Below are 18,777 nucleotides of genomic sequence, written 5' to 3'. Positions count from 1 at the left end.
GATGGACAAGTCTTGTTGTTGGTCCATTTGACGTTTACTATTAGATTACTGCTAATCTAATTTGGATGGTTTGAAGTTTATCAATAGTTGACTGTATGAAAATCTCTTCAATGATGATGAATAGCTGGTTGAACTGGAACAATGCAGATTGGGGAGGCTGTTCATCCCAATTGCCCTCCCTCCAATTCTCACTGTCACCTCCCACGTGAGATTTGTTGGTCTCAGGTGGGAGGAGGTTCTTTCCACGTTAGCATCATGTAGGGTTCCAGCTGATGGAAGACATAGTTTTGTACGTTTGGATTATACATAAGAACACCAGCTACAGAAAAAGATGTCACGGCGACAAAACGAGAAACTGCCGCTACACCACGAGTGATGGAACCCCACCAAGATCGTGGCCCATCTGCAGGTCTGTTGTGGTCTGAAGTGTCTTCTTGGTTTGCCTTGATCAAACTTTGGAGGTGGGTCAGCGCAGCAGTGAGATGATCTACACGATCCTTTTGATTTGTCTCATGATGCTGCAATTCTGCCCGAAGACCTTGAATCTCTGTTCGGTATTGTTCCTTCAGTGATTCCAGAATGCCGTCCTTTTCATGGACGAGCTGCTCAGACTCCCTCAGCTGCTGCTGGAGAGCTTGCACATCACTTTGCCTCTCATGAGTCAGGTTATCAACAATGATTCTGTTCTCATTCTCCACTAATTCCTTTGCCGCCTGATGATCATGCACTGCTGCCCGCAGACTTTCAATCTCTTCTTGGTTTGTCTTGTTCAAACTTTGAAGTTGGGCCAGCTCAGCAGCGCGGTGATCTACACAATCATTTTGTTTTGCCTCATGCGCCACATGATCCTTCATTTCTGTTAGAATTATCCGAAGACCTCGAACCTCTGTTCGGTATTGTTCCTTTAGTGATTCCAGAATGCCATCCTTTTCATGGACAAGCTGCTCAGACTCCCTCAGCTGCTGCTGGAGAGTTTGCACATCACTCTTCAGAATGTTGTTCTCATCATTCAGGTTATCAACAATGATTTTCTTCTCCTTCTCCACTAATTCCTTTGCCGCCTGATGATCATGCACTGCTACCCGCAGACTTTCAATCTCTTCTTGGTTTGTCTTGTTCAAACTTTGAAGTTGGGCCAGCTCAGCAGCGCGGTGATCTACACAATCATTTTGTTTTGCCTCATGCGCCACATGATCCTTCATTTCTGTTAGAATTATCCGAAGACCTTTAACCTCTGTTCGGTATTGTTCCTTCAGTGATTCCAGAATGCCGTCCTTTTCATGGACGAGCTGCTCAGACTCCCTCAGCTGCTGCTGGAGAGTTTGCACATCACTCTTCAGAATGTTGTTCTCATCATTCAGGTTATCAACAATAATTTTCTTCTCCTTCTCCACTAATTCCTTTGCCGCCTGATGATCATGCACTGCTGCCCGCAGACTTTCAATCTCTTCTTGGTTTGTCTTGTTCAAACTTTGAAGTTGGGCCAGCTCAGCAGCGCGGTGATCTACACAATCATTTTGTTTTGCCTCATGCGCCACATGATCCTTCATTTCTGTTAGAATTATCCGAAGACCTTTAACCTCTGTTCGGTATTGTTCCTTTAGTGATTCCAGAATGCCGTCCTTTTCATGGACGAGCTGCTCAGACTCCCTCAGCTGCTGCTGGAGAGTTTGCACATCACTCTTCAGAATGTTGTTCTCATCATTCAGGTTATCAACAATGATTTTCTTCTCCTTCTCCACTAATTCCTTTGCCGCCTGATGATCATGCACTGCTGCCCGCAGACTTTCAATCTCTTCTTGGTTTGTCTTGTTCAAACTTTGAAGTTGGGCCAGCTCAGCAGTGAGATTATCTACACAACCATTTTGATTTGTCTCATGATGCTGCAATTCTGCCCGAAGACCTTGAATCTCTGTTTGGTATTGTTCCTTCAGTGATTCCAGAAGGTCGTCCTTTTTATGGGCAAGCTGCTCAGACTCCATCAGCTGCTGCCGGAGGGTTTTAACTTTTTTGATCTCAACCATTAGCTCCTTTACTACAGTTTTGCATTGTATCGGATCTTTCGGAATATTTTGAGAGATTGGTATTTTCTTTGTTTGCAATCGTGCTTTCAGGTTTTCATTTTCAGATTGCAGTTTCTCATGAAGAGAATTAAGTTTGAGTAACTCACCTTCCATGTTTTCATTCTTCTCTTTTAGCTTTGTAAAAACAGAGTTTACTCTATTACTCAGGACACTGCCATTCTCCATTTCACTTTGCTCTTTTGGAATTTGTTCCTTGGTTGTTCCTCGGTTGAGACTACGATTACGTTCTAGGATGGGAATTTTTCTTGAATAAAGTCTTTGACGGTCAGTTTGCCTTATTCCTAAACCATCCATGCGAGGTGTTTCCTCTGAACTGTCTTGAGTGGCTCTGTTTTGTATTTCTGTTTGGCAAAACATTTTCAATGTTATGGAGAAAAAGCTACTTCCCATATGTATATAGTCTCACATATAACTACTGCCCTTTGATCTTGACATCAAAACATATAGGGTGATGAAACCTATGTCATATGCTTTGACATCAAAGCATATAGTGGTGACATCATCTGTTCCTGCTAATATTCTCAAAATTTCCTGAAAATGTAATCACCCTATGCCAGCTTTTGATATCAAAGCATATAGTGGTTATTTCCTCCGTTCTTCGACAAAAATGCATCAACACCGAATGAAAAAAGCCTTCACTAAAATATGTAAAGCCCCTTTGCTGACTTTGCAGAATATTCGTATCCTTGAAATATCTGACCGGGAAGGAAGCTTTGCTATGGAACTAGATGTTTGTTCATCCATTTCGGCCAGAAACTGTCTGTGACCTCTTTGTCGCAGGAGGGACGGGAGGGGGCGTGATACGGAAAAGGCGTGTGCTTTTCGTGCTAATTTAAAAATTCATATTTTCCAGTTGCGGTAATATGAAATATTTCTAAATGTTCAAGAATGTGTCAGGGAATAACTCCAGTAGATTCTCAAATTAATCTGATTCACACCATGGCAGATAACCAATTATTTTCTTTTACATCAATATTACGGACAGAAAAGTAAGATCTATCACCTTTTTATTTTGTAAGAATTATTACAATGTACAAAAAGACACAAATACAACATAATATATTAGCTGAGCCTGGTTGTGTGGTTCCTCTCCCTCTTTGGTCAAAAAAAGAAAGTCAGTGGTCAAAGTGAGAGAGCAGCACCTCCACGCTGAGGGTCATGAGAGGAACATGAAAGAGGGAGGTTTTTTTTTTGTCTACCGGGGGGGGGGGATCTGAATTTGAACATTGATAATAATAATAAAACATTTAAAAAAGGATGGTTGACTGAAGCTGAAAAGACATTCGGTGCCTGATGGAGGGACATCTTTGTTGCTAATGTTGCAAACTAATCTCAAGCAGATGAACATGGTTCCTGTAGGGGTCGCTGATGCTGATTCATCTACCAGGCAGGCGCTGTGTTCGCCAGTCGCCTCATTCGCCTGTGGAGAAGGCAAGGAACAAAGTCAGAACCTTAACAAAGGTCACAAATAATATTTATTTTGTGATTATTGCTGGTACCGTTTCATTTATAAAACACTCCCATCCCAAGTTCCAATATTTTAAGGTGGTGTTTTTAAATTAGAGCTTTTCAGTGCCGATTACACTGTTGACCAATTTTGAACTGATTAGCGAGTCTATAAAATGCCACAAATGGTGAAAAGCATTTCTCTATTTTGTCTTCAAAACAGTCAATGATGGCATATTTTTGACTTTGCAGAAGATGAAACCATATTTGTACTATAATTTAGTATTAATCTTTTACAAATAAACTAAAATAATTATTTGTCTCAGTGCTCACATTTGTCAGGTTAACTGTCCACAACCTGAAGATATTCAGTTTACAAAAATATGAAACAGAGATGAGGAACAAATCAGATTATTTGGTGTTATTAAATTCCTTAAATGTCCCATCAACACTGTTCTTAGTTTCTTTTGATCAACTCCTTGACTAATTGGCAAATAATTTATTTTACAACATTCTTTGGGGACTGTATTCTCTTAATTTGTTAAATCGAGACATTTTCAGACGTTTCAATGACATTTGACCATGTAGTTGTTATTTTTTAAATTTTATGTACAAATTGCCAAATCCAGAAAATAATGAACAGGCTAATCAAAAAGAATCTTACCATGATAGAAGACTACATTGATCAACAAGTTTTCAATTCTTTTTTTCAGTAAACATTGCAAAAGTGGGGACTTTCTGTTCAGCTCATCTAAACATAAATATGAATATTTTACAGAACAAATGATCAAGTGATTGAGAGCTAAATATATCTATGATGCATTGGCATGGTATATAATGATAATAGCCATTGTACCCTACTGTTCAACAGTCTGGATGATCTTCTGATGGAGATCACGTACTGAAGCATACGGTTATCGATTTTCTATTAGCCAGACAGAAACTCACAATGAGGTCTTATTTTTAAGGCAGCCCTGGACATAAAACCAATAAAGTAAATTGATGACTATCCGAAGTTGTTGGATCTATTATGGATCTCTGCCAAACTAACGCACCTTGTGTTTCTGTCCTGATCTCTGATCTTCTTCTCCATCTCTGCGTCGGTCAAGGTCTCCAGCAGGGGGCACCACTGGTCAGCATCGCCTGTGTTCCTAATGGCTATCTCCACTGTGGGGAGAGGGTTCTCACTGGGAAACAATAAAAAAAAAAAAAAAAAAAACAACATCAACAGCCTGTTTATTTCAATGCGGTCCTCCATTAATATTTCCACTGAATTTATAGGTTCAGAACATTTCACAACATCACATATATACACAGCGGCCTGATTACCACTCTTCTTTTAATATTTACAGTGGATGAAATCACAAATTCATCCTGAAACCTGATCCAAGTTTGAATTTTTTTTTTGAAGGAAACCTTGATTGCAAGCACGTAGCCAGAGCAAAGACTATTACATTACATTTACCCTGAAATCTTGTCAACTTACGTAAAGAAATGGGCTGGTAGCTGAGACTGAATCGGATACTATAAAAACCATCAATATAGAAAGGCAGCCATGATACCCAATGCGAGGAAACAAACTTTCAGTCGCATATTTTGGTGGACGGATACCTGAAGGCGTACGTCCTCTGGTGCCAGCTCAGCTGACCACGGATACTGTAGGCAATGGTAGTGACAAACTCTCCGCCCAGGCCAAGCTCAGAGCAAAGCTTAAGAGCAAACTTCTCTGGAGAATTCTCCCTCTCAGACATATCCCACTCAAACTGGTCCACCAGAGAGATGTTGCCAACGTGGATGTTCAACTGGAGCGCGACAGGGATCAACGGCTGATGAAAAACAGCTGTCATGTTTTGAAGTTAAACTGATGAAAAGATGGTATAAAGTGTTTGCCTTGATGATGACCCTCTGGTCTGCCTGGTCCTCTAGGATGCTGTCAGTCGGATAAGACTCAATTTGCTGTCGGATGGCTGACGCAATGGCGGGGACGAACGCCAAAGGACTGAGGTCCAGGTCATCGCAAAGGATCTCGGCAAACATTTCAGGGGTCATCAACTTCTCTGAAATTTTCAAGAGGAGACTTTTCTTAAAGAGTACTGGGATGGACACCTGATGCATTGCATTGTGTCTTCACAAGGAGGACTGACATCTTCCCATTGGCATCATGTTCTCAGAGTTCAGATAATTACCGTTCATATTCCAGGTAAAAGCATCTCTGAGCTTCTGCCCTTCAATCTCCATGTCCAGACGGATCGGAACCAAGACTTCTGACTGAGTGGCATTCTCATGAATCACTGCTGGATCATGGTCATCAAAGCTGGGCAACATAAAAACACAGGACAAAAACGTACCGACAGCAGCTCGATCAAACACTGGACTCATTCTATGTGCATCATAATTATCAGTTATATGTGAAATATCAATACTTGAAAGTGAATTTTTGTTTGTTTTCAATACGCTTTAGACCCAGAGGACTAATTAGATGAACTTTAGAACAGTGTTCAGCATATATTTAACACTTAACTGTGCCAACATGGCAAAACAACAAGTGCTTCATCTACTTCAACAAAACAATCAAGTTTATTTTGGCTTGTAATTTATTAATAAAACGGATTGGTGGTAGCTTTTCAGGTGAAGGAAATTATTAATGTTTCCCATCTTTACATTTTGCACAATTCACATGAAATTGAAGTCATTTAACCTTTTTCCATCAACGAGTTCCTTCATCATTCATCAGTCATTGATGTGAACAAGCAAACAAGATGGAGTTCAGACACAATCCCTGTGCAAATTCATTTTGTCTACCAAAGAGGGAACGTCCTCTTCTTGTCACGACCCAGACGGCTGCGGTTGATGGTGGTGGAGCATGGCACAGCGTCCAGATGGTGAGAGCTGTTGGGCAGGGTGGGAACCCACTGGCTGTTCCTCTTTGCTTTCTGCTCTCTGGTAACATAAGACGACAACAGCTTTGTAGAAATCACAATAAAAAACCACAATGCTTTTTGATCCATCTGAAACGAAAGAATTTTAATGAAGACATGAGGTACATTTTTAATCGCATCAACACAGATGCCAGTATTAGCTGCAAACTGCATTAAAAGCATGCTAGTACTGATTTTCTTTGGTTTTGAGGCATCATGGATGACTTAACCTGAGCAAGGTTTTGCTAAAATAAAATAAATAAATAAAATAAAATAAAAAAGACTTTCGGTTCTTGTCGCTCTGCTCTTTAGTTTAACTGCAGCAGACATACTGTTTTTTTATAAACCATGAGAAGATTACAGGAAGTGGCTCCCACCAGTAATTTATACATTACTCTGCTGGATTAGAAAAAAATCAACTTCAAAAATTCTGTGGAACCCGAGGAGCCTTTCTTAAATACAAATCGATTTAAGATTACAAACACTTAATATATTTATTTTCTCCCGTCTCAACAATGTTTCAGAGGTGATTGTAGCGGAGGTACCTGAGGTAGGCAGGAGGCTCAGTGCTGATGGAGATAGCTTTGTACTTCTCATCATTGCCTTCAAGGATCTCTTCCACCTCTGAAGCCTTCAAAAGGGTAACACTCGTGGCCAGCTGAGTGTAGCCATGATCTGAAGAACAAAAACAGAGAAAATCAACAGAGAAACAGAATCCAACAGGAACAGAGGACGGAACTCACTTGTAATTTAAAAAGAAACACTCGATTAAGAGCTAGTTGTTTAGTTAACCTTTGCTCAAAAGACAGAAATGCATCCATAGTTTGGCTTGATTGAGAAAACAATAAACATTTTAAACAAATTATACAGCACCTTTTCATTACAGGAAAGGGATAAGAACAAAAATTAGAATTCAACGCGTTGCACAACCCCGTTAAACAGAAGATCTATTTAGACAGCATTGCACTGACCGTGCGATGATTCAACTATTTTCTTTCGTTCTTCTACTGATGCCAGTTTTCTCCATAACGACGGGTATCTCTTATACAGGGAGCCTCTAAACATACGGAGGTAGTTTCCCACCTGAACACACACAAATACACACAGAAAGAAAATTAAGAATCAAGAGGGGTGATTGATTAAGGATTGCTGTCATCATTAATTAATAACTGCAGTCAGTTTCAGTTCCTGTATTCGTTATTATAATTGATTACGCTGATAAACAGCTGGAAACAAAATACATTTTTAGTAAAAATAAAAAATCGTATCAAAATTTAGAGTCACCAGAGACAGAATGCAACCAAGTATAATTTAATTTATCAGACTATAATTTTTTACTGCAATTTATTTGACATTTACGATTTTAGTTTACTTACAACTAGCTGTTATTACTGACAGTCATCATTATTATCATCTCCCTATTGAGACCAGATAGTACTACAAAGCGAGTCTTTGTGAGAGGGAAGGCTGTTTAACCTGATGCAGTATTTTAATATAAGCTACTCCACAAACACTACACGACGATATAAATAAAGGCAGCAGATAAACACTCTTAGCTAACAAGTTATTTTATTTCAGCTAGCTCAGACGAAGCCTTGTGAGCTACCCAGCTAGTTGCTAGTGTAGCAGGGGACACCACGGGGTGAATGTGCTGGAGGCCACCACAGGGTGTCGCCCTCTCCTGGGGCGCTTCTCCTTAAAAAGGGAGTGGCTGTTGGCCAAGATGATGCCAATTTCCTGTCGGGTGACCAGATTGTTTGCTGGGCCCACATGCATGGTCGAAGCATCTGATGAGCTAAGCCGGGTCTGTTGAAGACCGGAGTGATTCGAGCTCGGATTCGTAAGGGTTGAATGACTGGGCGTGGGAGAACGACGCCTCAGTGTTCATGTCGCCGCTGCCTGCTGTCTTTTTGTATTAAGTTTAGTTTGAGTTTTGTTTTGAGTTAGTCCGCTCAGTGTCGTACATCTGTGTTTTGTTTATTGTGTAAGCTTGTACGAGCGGACTAACTCTCTTACCTATTTTTATTTTTGTTTATTTATTCTTTTGTTTCATTCTTTTCTTTTGTTTTGTCACTTCCCTCCCTTGTATCCCGTTGACACTCCAATACCCACCATACCCGATCCTATTTTTACGTGTGGTTTTATTAGTGCATGGGTTTGTGGTGTGTTGCTTTTAAGTTTGCAGTGAGTTGGAGTGTTGACGTTGCGGGTTTTTTCCGCCTTGTAGTGCGGTGCTATTCGGGGTGGACTGGGGACTGGCAGGCAATACGGGATAAGGTGAAGAGTGACTTCCCATCTGTAATTTTGTAATAAATACTTGTAACCCTTCGCCATTGTGCTTGTCCCTCTGTGCCCCCCGTAACATTTGGCGTTGTCGACAAAGCAAAACAGGGGGAAGTGACTTTTTTTGTTTGGTAAGACAGCAGGAGCGGCAGCAGCGCAGTGATTCCTCGTCGCGCTGTGACGTTGGCATGGATTCAGGAAGTGACAGCGGCGTGGCTCGGGAGGAGCCGGATAGACAGGCCATGTCTCAGCGAATCAAGGATTTGGAGAATGAACTGGCTGCGTTAAGAACTGCACAAGCTGCCACGCATCCAGAAATGCCCTCCACCTCATTTGGAGCAACGGGTGGAGATGCACGAAATGTGAGACACACAGACTCTGTTATTTACGTGCAGCAGGACAGAAGAATGCCTCGGTTCTCGGGTAAAGTGGATGGTTCCGATGCGCTAACACTGGACGAGTGGATCGAGAAAGTGAGAGACTTTGTGCAAACGAGAGGGCGCACTGAGAAAGAACGTGCCCAAATAGTTTTTGACCACCTAGAGGGCGCTGCCCGTACAGAGATAAAGTTTTTGTCGGCTGTTCAAAGAGAGAATGTCGAATTCATTTTTGATGTTCTTAAGGCAGTGTATGGTTGCATGCACTCCCGTATTACATTACAACGTAAATTTTACAACCGTAAACAGCTAGAGGGAGAGTCTTTCCTGGATTATTCACATGCTTTAATGGACTTACTGGATCAGGTTTCCAAGACGGATGTGCATGTTGCAATTAAAGATTTACGTGACCAGTTTTGTGATGGGGTGAGAGACCAGGCACTCAGAATGAGACTGGGAGATTTAGTGAATTCTAACCCCCACTGGACTATACGAGATGTTAGAGGTGAAGCCACAAGATGGATGGCACAACAGGAAAATCAGTCCCCCAAATCCAAATACAATAATGCTTCAGTATTAAATGAAATGTCTGTCTCCTGCGAAAGTGCTGTGTCTCGTCCTTCAGAGTTTGGGGAGCTGGTGTCGTTGTTGAAGGCACAGCAGACGCAGTTGGAATTGGTCATGAAGGCCTTGGTCCCAAGTAGTGCGCCTCCCCCAAGAGTACGTAACTTTCGACCCTCAAAAGCCGCAGATGGAAGACCAATTTGTTTTAGATGCAACGAAGTTGGGCATATTGCACGTAATTGTCCTGCGGTTACAATCCATCCTAAAGATGGAACCCAGTTCCCAAAGTCATCGGGAAACTAGAACCCGCCAGTGTTCAGAGCCAGACATTGGTGGGGGCTTTGCAGGGCTCTAGTGAGTGTATAAGTTCCAAGTCCAAATGTCCAAATGTATCTACTTTGATTGGTGAGTGCTTGGAGGGGGAGGTGGATTTTGATGGGATCAATGTAAATTCTTTGTTGGATAGTGGATCCATGGTAACAACTCTAACTGAAAGTTCTTTCAAGCAAAGATTTTCTCATTTGTCAGATAAAGAACTCAAAGACTGTGGCTGGTTGGGTCTGAGGGCTGCAAATGGGTTAAAAATCCCGTGCCTCGGTTATATCGAGTTCGATATTACTGTGCTGGGTGTGACGCTTCCACGGTTGGGAGTACTGATTGTTGAAGATCCGAGCGACCATTACATGAAAGAGAAAAAGACGCATGTTCCTGGGGTGGTGGGAATGAATGTCTTGAACTCTCTTTATGTTGAGCTGTGTAAGAGATATGGTCCCGACCTGTGGGAGGCGCCAGTGCTCACAGCAGCCCCTCGTGGATGGAGGCTGGCCCTCAGATACTGCGAGATGATGGAGGTCATGGCCAACTCTCCGGACCCTTATTCCATCAGAGTGCAGGGTAAGAAACCATTCTGCGTCCCTGCAGGTAGCCTCTGTTATGTCCCGGTAACATGTCCACAGATGCCTCTACACCAACCTATAGACCTGTTCGTAGAGCCTCTTGGTCCTGGAGAGGGCAGTTTACCTGAGGGGCTATTGGTTTCTCCCTCTTTAGTAAAGGCAGAAAAGGGCAAGGCATTTGTCCCCATTACTAATGTGAGTAAAACAGACGTATGGTTGACACCTCGAAGAGTTGTTGCTACGGTTCAAACAGCCACTGTTGTATCGGCTGACCCGCAGATACAGGTTTCCATTGACTCTCAGAGTTGCATGGCATATGTGTCCAGTCAGGAGAGTGCTGTCGACGACACTGTATTGGATTGGCCGGAGTTTGAAAATCTGCAAGGGAAGGCAAAAAAGCAAGCCAGCGATTTGCTATTAAAATACAACCAAGTGTTTGCAAGGAATGACCTAGATGTGGGCGGTACCAACTTAATAAAACATGAAATCCCACTATTGGATGAAACACCAGTACGGCAGCCCTATAGACGCATTCCTCCTTCCCAATATGATTTGGCACGTTCCCACGTTCAACAACTTTTACAGAGCCACATTATTAGAGAAAGTAGTAGTCCGTATGCATCACCAATTGTGTTGGTACAGAAGAAGGATGGCTCCTTACGGATGTGTGTCGATTACAGGCAATTAAATGCCAGAACTAGGAAGGATGCATTTCCCTTACCTAGAATTGATGAATCCCTTGATGCTTTGGGCGGGGCCCAGTGGTTTACAACCCTGGACTTGGCAAGTGGGTACAGTCAAGTTGAGATGGCGGAGAAAGATAAGGCAAAAACTGCATTCTGTACACCTTTCGGATTGTTTGAGTTTAATCGCATGCCATTTGGATTATGTAATGCGCCAAGTACATTTCAGCGTCTCATGGAGCGCCTGTTTGGAGACTGCCGTCATCAGTCTCTGTTGTTATACCTGGACGATGTTATTGTTTTTTCATCATCTGTAGAGCAACATCTGCAACGATTAGACCAGGTTTTTTCTCGACTCAAAACGCAAGGGTTGAAGGTGAAGCTTTCAAAGTGCCACTTTTTCCAAAAACGTGTAAAGTACCTGGGCCATGTGGTGTCAGCTGAGGGGGTTTCTACTGATCCGGAGAAGGTAGCCGTGGTGCGTGACTGGAAGCGTCCTGTTAACCTGGCCGAGCTTCGCTCATTTTTGGGATTTGCCAGCTACTACAGGAGATTTATGGGAGGATTTTCTAACATGGCTTCCCCCTTAAATCGATTAGTGGCTAGGCTCCTCCCTCCTGGCAGGAAAGGAAAAACGCCAAAAAAACCTTTGAGCGAAGTTTGGGATGCAGAATGTGAGCAGAGTTTTCAGACTCTTAAGAAGGCGTTAATCACTACACCTGTTCTTGCTTATGCAGACTTCCAGAAACCTTTTGTGTTGGAAGTAGATGCCAGTCACGGAGGGTTAGGAGCTGTTCTCTCCCAGGAGCATGAGGGTAAGCGTCGTCCTATAGCTTTTGCGAGCCGTAGCCTAAAGCCCACGGAGCGGAACATGAAAAATTACAGTTCCATGAAGTTGGAGTTGGTGGCGCTGAAGTGGGCTGTAACGGAAAAATTCAGGGATTACCTGCTGGGAAATAAATGTACAGTTTTTACGGATAATAATCCACTAAGTCACTTGGCCACAGCAAAGCTTGGGGCGACGGAGCAGAGATGGGCCTCCGAGTTGGCAGTCTTTGACCTCACACTGAAATACCGTCCCGGCTCACAAAATACTAATGCGGATGCGTTGTCCCGCCAACATGCCATTTTAAGGGAGTCTGAGACTAGCTCTGATGTTGTCGAAGGGGTCCTGGGGCTGCAGGAAGAGATCAGTACGCTGCCTGGGTTATTAAGGTCTGATCTTGTCACACTCCAACATCAGGATCCTAATATTGGCCCTTTTTTGGAGTGTTGGGAGAGAGGTGGGATGCCTGATGCTAGGGAGCGTAATAAGTTTACTAAGGGCACCAGGGAGTTGATAAGGCAGTGGGGTCGTCTCAGAGAGAGAGAGTCGGTGCTCTATCGCCGTGTTTGCACCCCAGATGGACAGGCTGAGCTTGAGCAACTTGTATTGCCTCAGTGTTTGCAAGAAAACATTCTTCGCTCCCTTCACGATGGACAAGGTCATCAAGGCATAGAAAAGACTTTTCAGTTGGTGCGTGCTCGTCACTACTGGCCAAATATGTACTCTGATATAGAGAAGTGGTGTAAAACCTGTGAAAGATGCGTGTTGTCGAAAGCTGTGCAGCCAAAAGTCAAAACGTACATGGGCACAGTCAAGGCGTCACGGCCTCATGAGATTCTGGCAATAGATTTTACAGTTTTAGAGCTCTCCACTGACGGCAGGGAAAACGTCCTTGTAATGACTGACGTTTTCTCTAAGTACACGCAAACTGTACCTACTAAAGACCAGCGGGCTAGTACAGTTGCAGAGGCATTGGTAAAAAATTGGTTTCAGGTTTTTGGTGTCCCGGGTCGCATTCATTCGGACCAAGGAAGAAATTTTGAGAGTAGTTTGGTTCAGCAGCTCTGCAGGTTATATAAAATCGAGAAAAGCCGCACTACACCATACCACCCCCAGGGGAATGGCCAGTGTGAGCGTTTCAATCGCACCTTGCATGATTTATTGCGTACCCTGCCACCCGAACAGAAACGCAGGTGGCCTCGCCATCTTGCACAAGTGACATTTGCTTACAACACCGCTGTACACCAAACTACTGGCAGGACACCGTATTTTTTAATGTTTGGGCGGGAGCCACAGCTGCCCGTTGACTCTCTTGTTGGAAACAACCAGGGGGAGGACCTTCCTATGGAAGAGTGGGTAGAAGAACACCAAAAATCTCTAGCGGCAGCCTATGAGATGGTACAACGAAGGGTGGATGACAAAGTGGCTCAGAGGGACTCAAGGAATCAGGATGTACCCGTGGCGCCGGATTTTGAGCAGGGAGATCTAGTATACACACGAAATCATGCAGTTAGGGGTCGGAATAAGATTCAGGACTTTTGGGACCCAGCTCCATATCAAATAGTCCGTCCACCTCCGGCTCGAGGAGTAGTGTATTCTATAGCACCTGCAGGTCAGGACGGTCCTCTGCGACAGATACATAGGGCTGAGATGAGGAGTGTGCCTGAAAGTAGAGGGGCGGAGGAGACTGGAGCCGGGGGGATAGAGAATCCTCCCTCTGACGAGAATCCTCCCTTTGATGGTGACCTGACCAATGTTGTCATAGACCAGGATGAACTCGAATCCCTCCCTGGATCAGAGAGTGGAAACTGTAATGCTGGAAATGTGTCTGATCAGGTTCTTTCAGACCAAGAACCCATGGGAGAAACTGATGCATCTTTAGTTTCTGGGCCCAGGAGGTCTGAGAGGAGAACAGCTGGGCAGCATTCCAATCCGCATCGACTGCCTCAGTCGGTGCAGGTCAAGCCTTGAATAACTTGCTGATTTGAGTACATCGTCGGGTCGCCGATGCACGCTGCGGGGGAGGAATGTAGCAGGGGACACCACGGGGTGAATGTGCTGGAGGCCACCACAGGGTGTCGCCCTCTCCTGGGGCGCTTCTCCTTAAAAAGGGAGTGGCTGTTGGCCAAGATGATGCCAATTTCCTGTCGGGTGACCAGATTGTTTGCTGGGCCCACATGCATGGTCGAAGCATCTGATGAGCTAAGCCGGGTCTGTTGAAGACCGGAGTGATTCGAGCTCGGATTCGTAAGGGTTGAATGACTGGGCGTGGGAGAACGACGCCTCAGTGTTCATGTCGCCGCTGCCTGCTGTCTTTTTGTATTAAGTTTAGTTTGAGTTTTGTTTTGAGTTAGTCCGCTCAGTGTCGTACATCTGTGTTTTGTTTATTGTGTAAGCTTGTACGAGCGGACTAACTCTCTTACCTATTTTTATTTTTGTTTATTTATTCTTTTGTTTCATTCTTTTCTTTTGTTTTGTCACTTCCCTCCCTTGTATCCCGTTGACACTCCAATACCCACCATACCCGATCCTATTTTTACGTGTGGTTTTATTAGTGCATGGGTTTGTGGTGTGTTGCTTTTAAGTTTGCAGTGAGTTGGAGTGTTGACGTTGCGGGTTTTTTCCGCCTTGTAGTGCGGTGCTATTCGGGGTGGACTGGGGACTGGCAGGCAATACGGGATAAGGTGAAGAGTGACTTCCCATCTGTAATTTTGTAATAAATACTTGTAACCCTTCGCCATTGTGCTTGTCCCTCTGTGCCCCCCGTAACACTAGTCAGCAGGCTACCTCGTTAGACAATACATTCGTCACATTAGTAAATCATTCCAGCAAACGTTTGGGAGACAAGTGAAACACCAACCTCTGATCCGATCATATAAAAGTCTCCATCCTCCTCAAGCTGAAATTTGACCGGCTTTTGTCCGAACGTCTTGCTCAGCGCCATATTGAAGTGTAAAAACAAAGCTACGTCCAACTGCGCAGGCGCGAGACAAGCACGTACAGTCGCAGAGAGATGACGTTGTACAGTAGTCAAAACAGTATTAAATGATGATTAACATTTATTAGTCAGTCAATTAAGTGATTCTAAACAATAGAAGACCAGGTCTCTGATACTTGTATTCCTCCAACAAAAACTTTATAAGTATATTTCATTTGATGTATATCTTTTAACTATATTAACTTTATATAATTGCATCATATAAAAATGGGCTATTTCATTTACATACCCATTTCACTTAATTTGTATACCTACATATACACACCCATACAATATATACATATATTTAATACAAATATATATATATATATATGTACATGCATACAGTACATACATAGACAGACATACATATACACACACGTCATGCAGTTCTTCAACAGTTGATCACTGCATCATTGGAACATCTGGAGCATCAAATACTTTTAGAGTAAAACCTAAATAGTCTTACAGGAAAATTCAACAGCATACTTCCTTGTAGAAAAGAGGAGACATCCACATCAATATTTTACTTCAGTTTCTGTCCTGCAGATTCCACTGAAACAAATTCCCATTTCAATTCCCAAATCTTTACAGGAAAGAGGCAACAGTAAAGAGAACAAGGGGTTTCATTTTATAAACTTAATGTTTATTCATATATACATGAATATATTAATCTATAACCAAGAAAGAAAAGAATGTACATTGCAAAACAAAATCTATATATACAAATCAATAAATAAACAATGACATAATCAGTTTGTATTCTACATGGTTTCATGTTTTAGGACAAGCAGTAAAATAACTGTAAAACGAAGAGCGTGTAGTTAGAAAAAGTTTGGAAATCCTTTTGTTAAAATTGCAAAATGGCACCCGAGCACAGATCAGGGGAACAAAAGAAAACATGAAACAAACAAACAAGCACAGACAAAAAAAAAACAGCTGGTTTCCAGTTTCTTTTAGCTTTTTTTCTTGTAAACGCAGCCTGTTTGTTCAAACTCGCACAGATTCACAAACATCACGTCATTTTCAACACCAGCTACGATACACAGACCAGTCCGAAATAAACCTCATACCTGGGTCCAGATATTCAGTTTGAGTTCCACTCATATGCACAATGTTCAGGTTCTCATAGAGCACAGGCATACCAAAAGAAAAGATGGAGCTGCTGCAAAAACGTTGCTTTTACCGTGTTCAACTGGGTAAACTCTGGAACAGAGAACAGACATCGCTTTTTAATTAAGGAAGATTTTTTGTTCCAACCAAACACTACAGGGGAAGCGAAACTGCCTTTAAGGTATGTCTGTAAATCTGACCAGCAGTTTAATGAAATAACTGAGCCTTGTATATATGTTACTTTTATTTTGTGAGGTACTTGAAAGTGTTATGTTTTCAGAGGAACTGAATTAAGAAGCACTGGCATATGACTTGCGTGCTGACGTTGGTAACTTCAAGAGAGATATCAATAATGATTTTACAGATATTATGGTGTCTTGATGCTCCTGTTGAGAACAGGAGGGGCTTGAAAAGAATGGAGCAAGCTTAATGTATAGTTAAAAGCAAAAAGTGTAAATACCTTTAATCAGGGAAGAGTATATGGTTGACAAGATGATTTTTTAAAGTCTCGGAAACTTGAACAAAAATAATCCGAAATATGTCAACATGTGTCAAATGTTCTGAGCATCAGAGAAAGTAGAAATTTACAGTACTTCACTTACTAGTCTTGAGAACGCTCATAATTATTAATGAGCTGTGGGCGGGACAATCACATGATTATACTCAATTTATTATTAAAGTGAAAGCTATATTTTGGTTTCATTTAAAGTTTGCTACCGCATTTTCTCAGTGGAACATCAGATGTAGAGTTTGGTTGGAATAAAGAAAATGCTTTGCATTTGGATGTCAACTCACTCTCCAATTTGTTTTTTAATTCGCAAACTTGGTGGCTGTTACAGAAGACGTGAACATATAAGAAATAGAAGGACAGATGAATGAAAGTGTGATTTCTACAGTTTCACCTGCAGCTCCTACAAGCACCTTTGCTTCCAGTTTTTTTTTGGATGACTTGGTCTAAATCTCCACAGGGAAATGGGTCCAGACATCATTGTATTCTCACCCTTTTTATGTTTTCCAGAAATGTGACGACAGTAAACATACAAAGTTGATTTGTTTTTCTCTTTGTCTCACTGTGAAAGGCAGAGGACTGTTAAAAGCAACCGTTTCTCTCTTTCTGTGTTTATTTGGCACATGTAGGGTCAGGCCAGGTGGGACGTTACTTTTGTTTGTTCACAGTGCTCGACATGACGCGCCGATCAGAGAGGTCGGAGAGAAAGGGTGAAAGGTCACAGTGTTCAAACAGCAAAGGATTTAAAACCAAAGTCCCATGGACAACATCTACAACAGCTGGACAAAATACCTCCTGCCACGTCACCATATTGCTTTCCCTGTGTTTTTTTCTCTCTCTTCTTAAACGGGGACGGGGGCTTAAAATTCTTTGTCCTTGAGGGAAATATGAACTTCATGCAGGCGAAAAAAAAGAAAGGCAACACATGGTTGGGGTCATAGTGCAATCCAAGCAAATCTAGTGTTTTGTTGCAGTGATATAAAATATTCAGGAAAAATCCAACCGTAGCTATTTAGTCGAGAAACGTTTTTGGTGACGGTCCCTTCCCTCTGTCAGTAAAAAATCTACTCAAATGCTGTGCAAAGACTCAGAGGAGGCGTGTGAACGTTAGACTGCTGACGTTTGCTCAGTCCCTCTATTGAATAGCAACAAGGCCATTGATGAATTGCTGACCTCAGCGTGGCAGCACGAGATGCAGCACGAGTGTTTCGGGCAGAGTTCTAGTGATACGCCATTTCTGAGCCTTTCCAAAAGCCAAAATAGAAAAGCTACATTTCAAGAAATGCATTCAATAGCGCACCTGACTGCTGTTTAAGGAGCTGAACAAACGGTTACTCATCATCATCATCACAGGTCTCACATCATCCAACGTTTTGTGCCAGCTGGCTCTGGACATTACCAGAGTTTCTAACGTCAGTGGTTCTGTCCAGTCTCTTATTAGATTCTTTCAAAGTTTGCACTCCAGCGACTGGGAAATCAGACATATTGGTTAGATCGTAGAAGACAGAAGGATCCAATGCCTATACCGATATGAGTTAGCTTCATATGTGCCTTGGGAAGGAGGGAAAGCTTGATATGTGCAGAAACTGAGAGGATCGGGGCTCATCAGTGAAGACAGATATTTCAGAACTAAACGGAGCGAGAGAGGCTATGCCCTTTCAAAATAAAAGCCCTTTCAAAATTAGAAACATCTCGACAATGTGACATCACTTTGTTTCCAGTGGGCTAAAAGAAATACGGACCCAAATAAAGGAATGTACGTCACCAAAAAAAGTGATAAGGTGGTGGTTTAGGTTGAATTTTTCCTGGAAAGAACAGATGACAGTTCATACATGTGCGGTCGGACAGGATCACCGTTATTCATCTGAGCTCTTAAACACAGCCTCAATCAAAAGCTCATCCCAAACAGGCTGATTTTAGGAACATGTCTGCTTCCATACATCCCGTACGCGAGCCCAGAGAGGAAAGACTCAGCCGTCATCACCGGCACATAAAATCACAACCGACACCGCGAGTGAGAGTCCTGCAGGATAAATCCGCGCCTGCAATGGCACATTCGGAAAGGAGTCACACTAAGGATATGAAAGATGATCTGCCATGCT

At 42.6% G+C, this 18,777-nt stretch overlaps 1 protein-coding gene across 1 annotated transcript; it reads right to left on the bottom strand.

Annotated features, from left to right (window-relative positions):
* Window positions 1–3,092: 3,092 nt before the first annotated feature.
* smarcb1a (SWI/SNF related, matrix associated, actin dependent regulator of chromatin, subfamily b, member 1a) lies at window positions 3,093–15,021 on the bottom strand. Its single transcript, XM_068761046.1, has 9 exons — window positions 14,938–15,021; window positions 7,420–7,531; window positions 6,994–7,123; window positions 6,333–6,470; window positions 5,717–5,844; window positions 5,421–5,587; window positions 5,142–5,332; window positions 4,586–4,717; window positions 3,093–3,504 (listed from the first exon to the last, which is right to left on the bottom strand). Exons 1-9 carry the CDS (start codon window positions 15,019–15,021, stop codon window positions 3,465–3,467), a joined length of 1,122 nt encoding a protein of 373 aa, XP_068617147.1. The 3' UTR covers window positions 3,093–3,464.
* Between the last annotated feature and the right edge of the window lie 3,756 nt (window positions 15,022–18,777).

The sequence above is a fragment of the Brachionichthys hirsutus genome, chromosome 4 (genome assembly GCF_040956055.1).
Source record: "Brachionichthys hirsutus isolate HB-005 chromosome 4, CSIRO-AGI_Bhir_v1, whole genome shotgun sequence".
Lineage (NCBI taxonomy): Eukaryota > Metazoa > Chordata > Actinopteri > Lophiiformes > Brachionichthyidae > Brachionichthys > Brachionichthys hirsutus.
This window is presented reverse-complemented; position numbering and strand designations above follow the sequence as displayed.

Coding starts and splice junctions, on each gene's coding strand:
- smarcb1a (XM_068761046.1), bottom strand. CDS start 15,021: ATGGCGCTGAGCAAGACGTTCGGACAAAAGCCGGTCAAATTTCAGCTT. Junction 7,532..14,937: donor TTTATATGATCGGATCAGAG/GTTGGTGTTTCA, acceptor GTGTGTGTTCAG/GTGGGAAACTACCTCCGTAT. Junction 3,505..4,585: donor GATCAGGACAGAAACACAAG/GTGCGTTAGTTT, acceptor CCTTCTCCACAG/GCGAATGAGGCGACTGGCGA.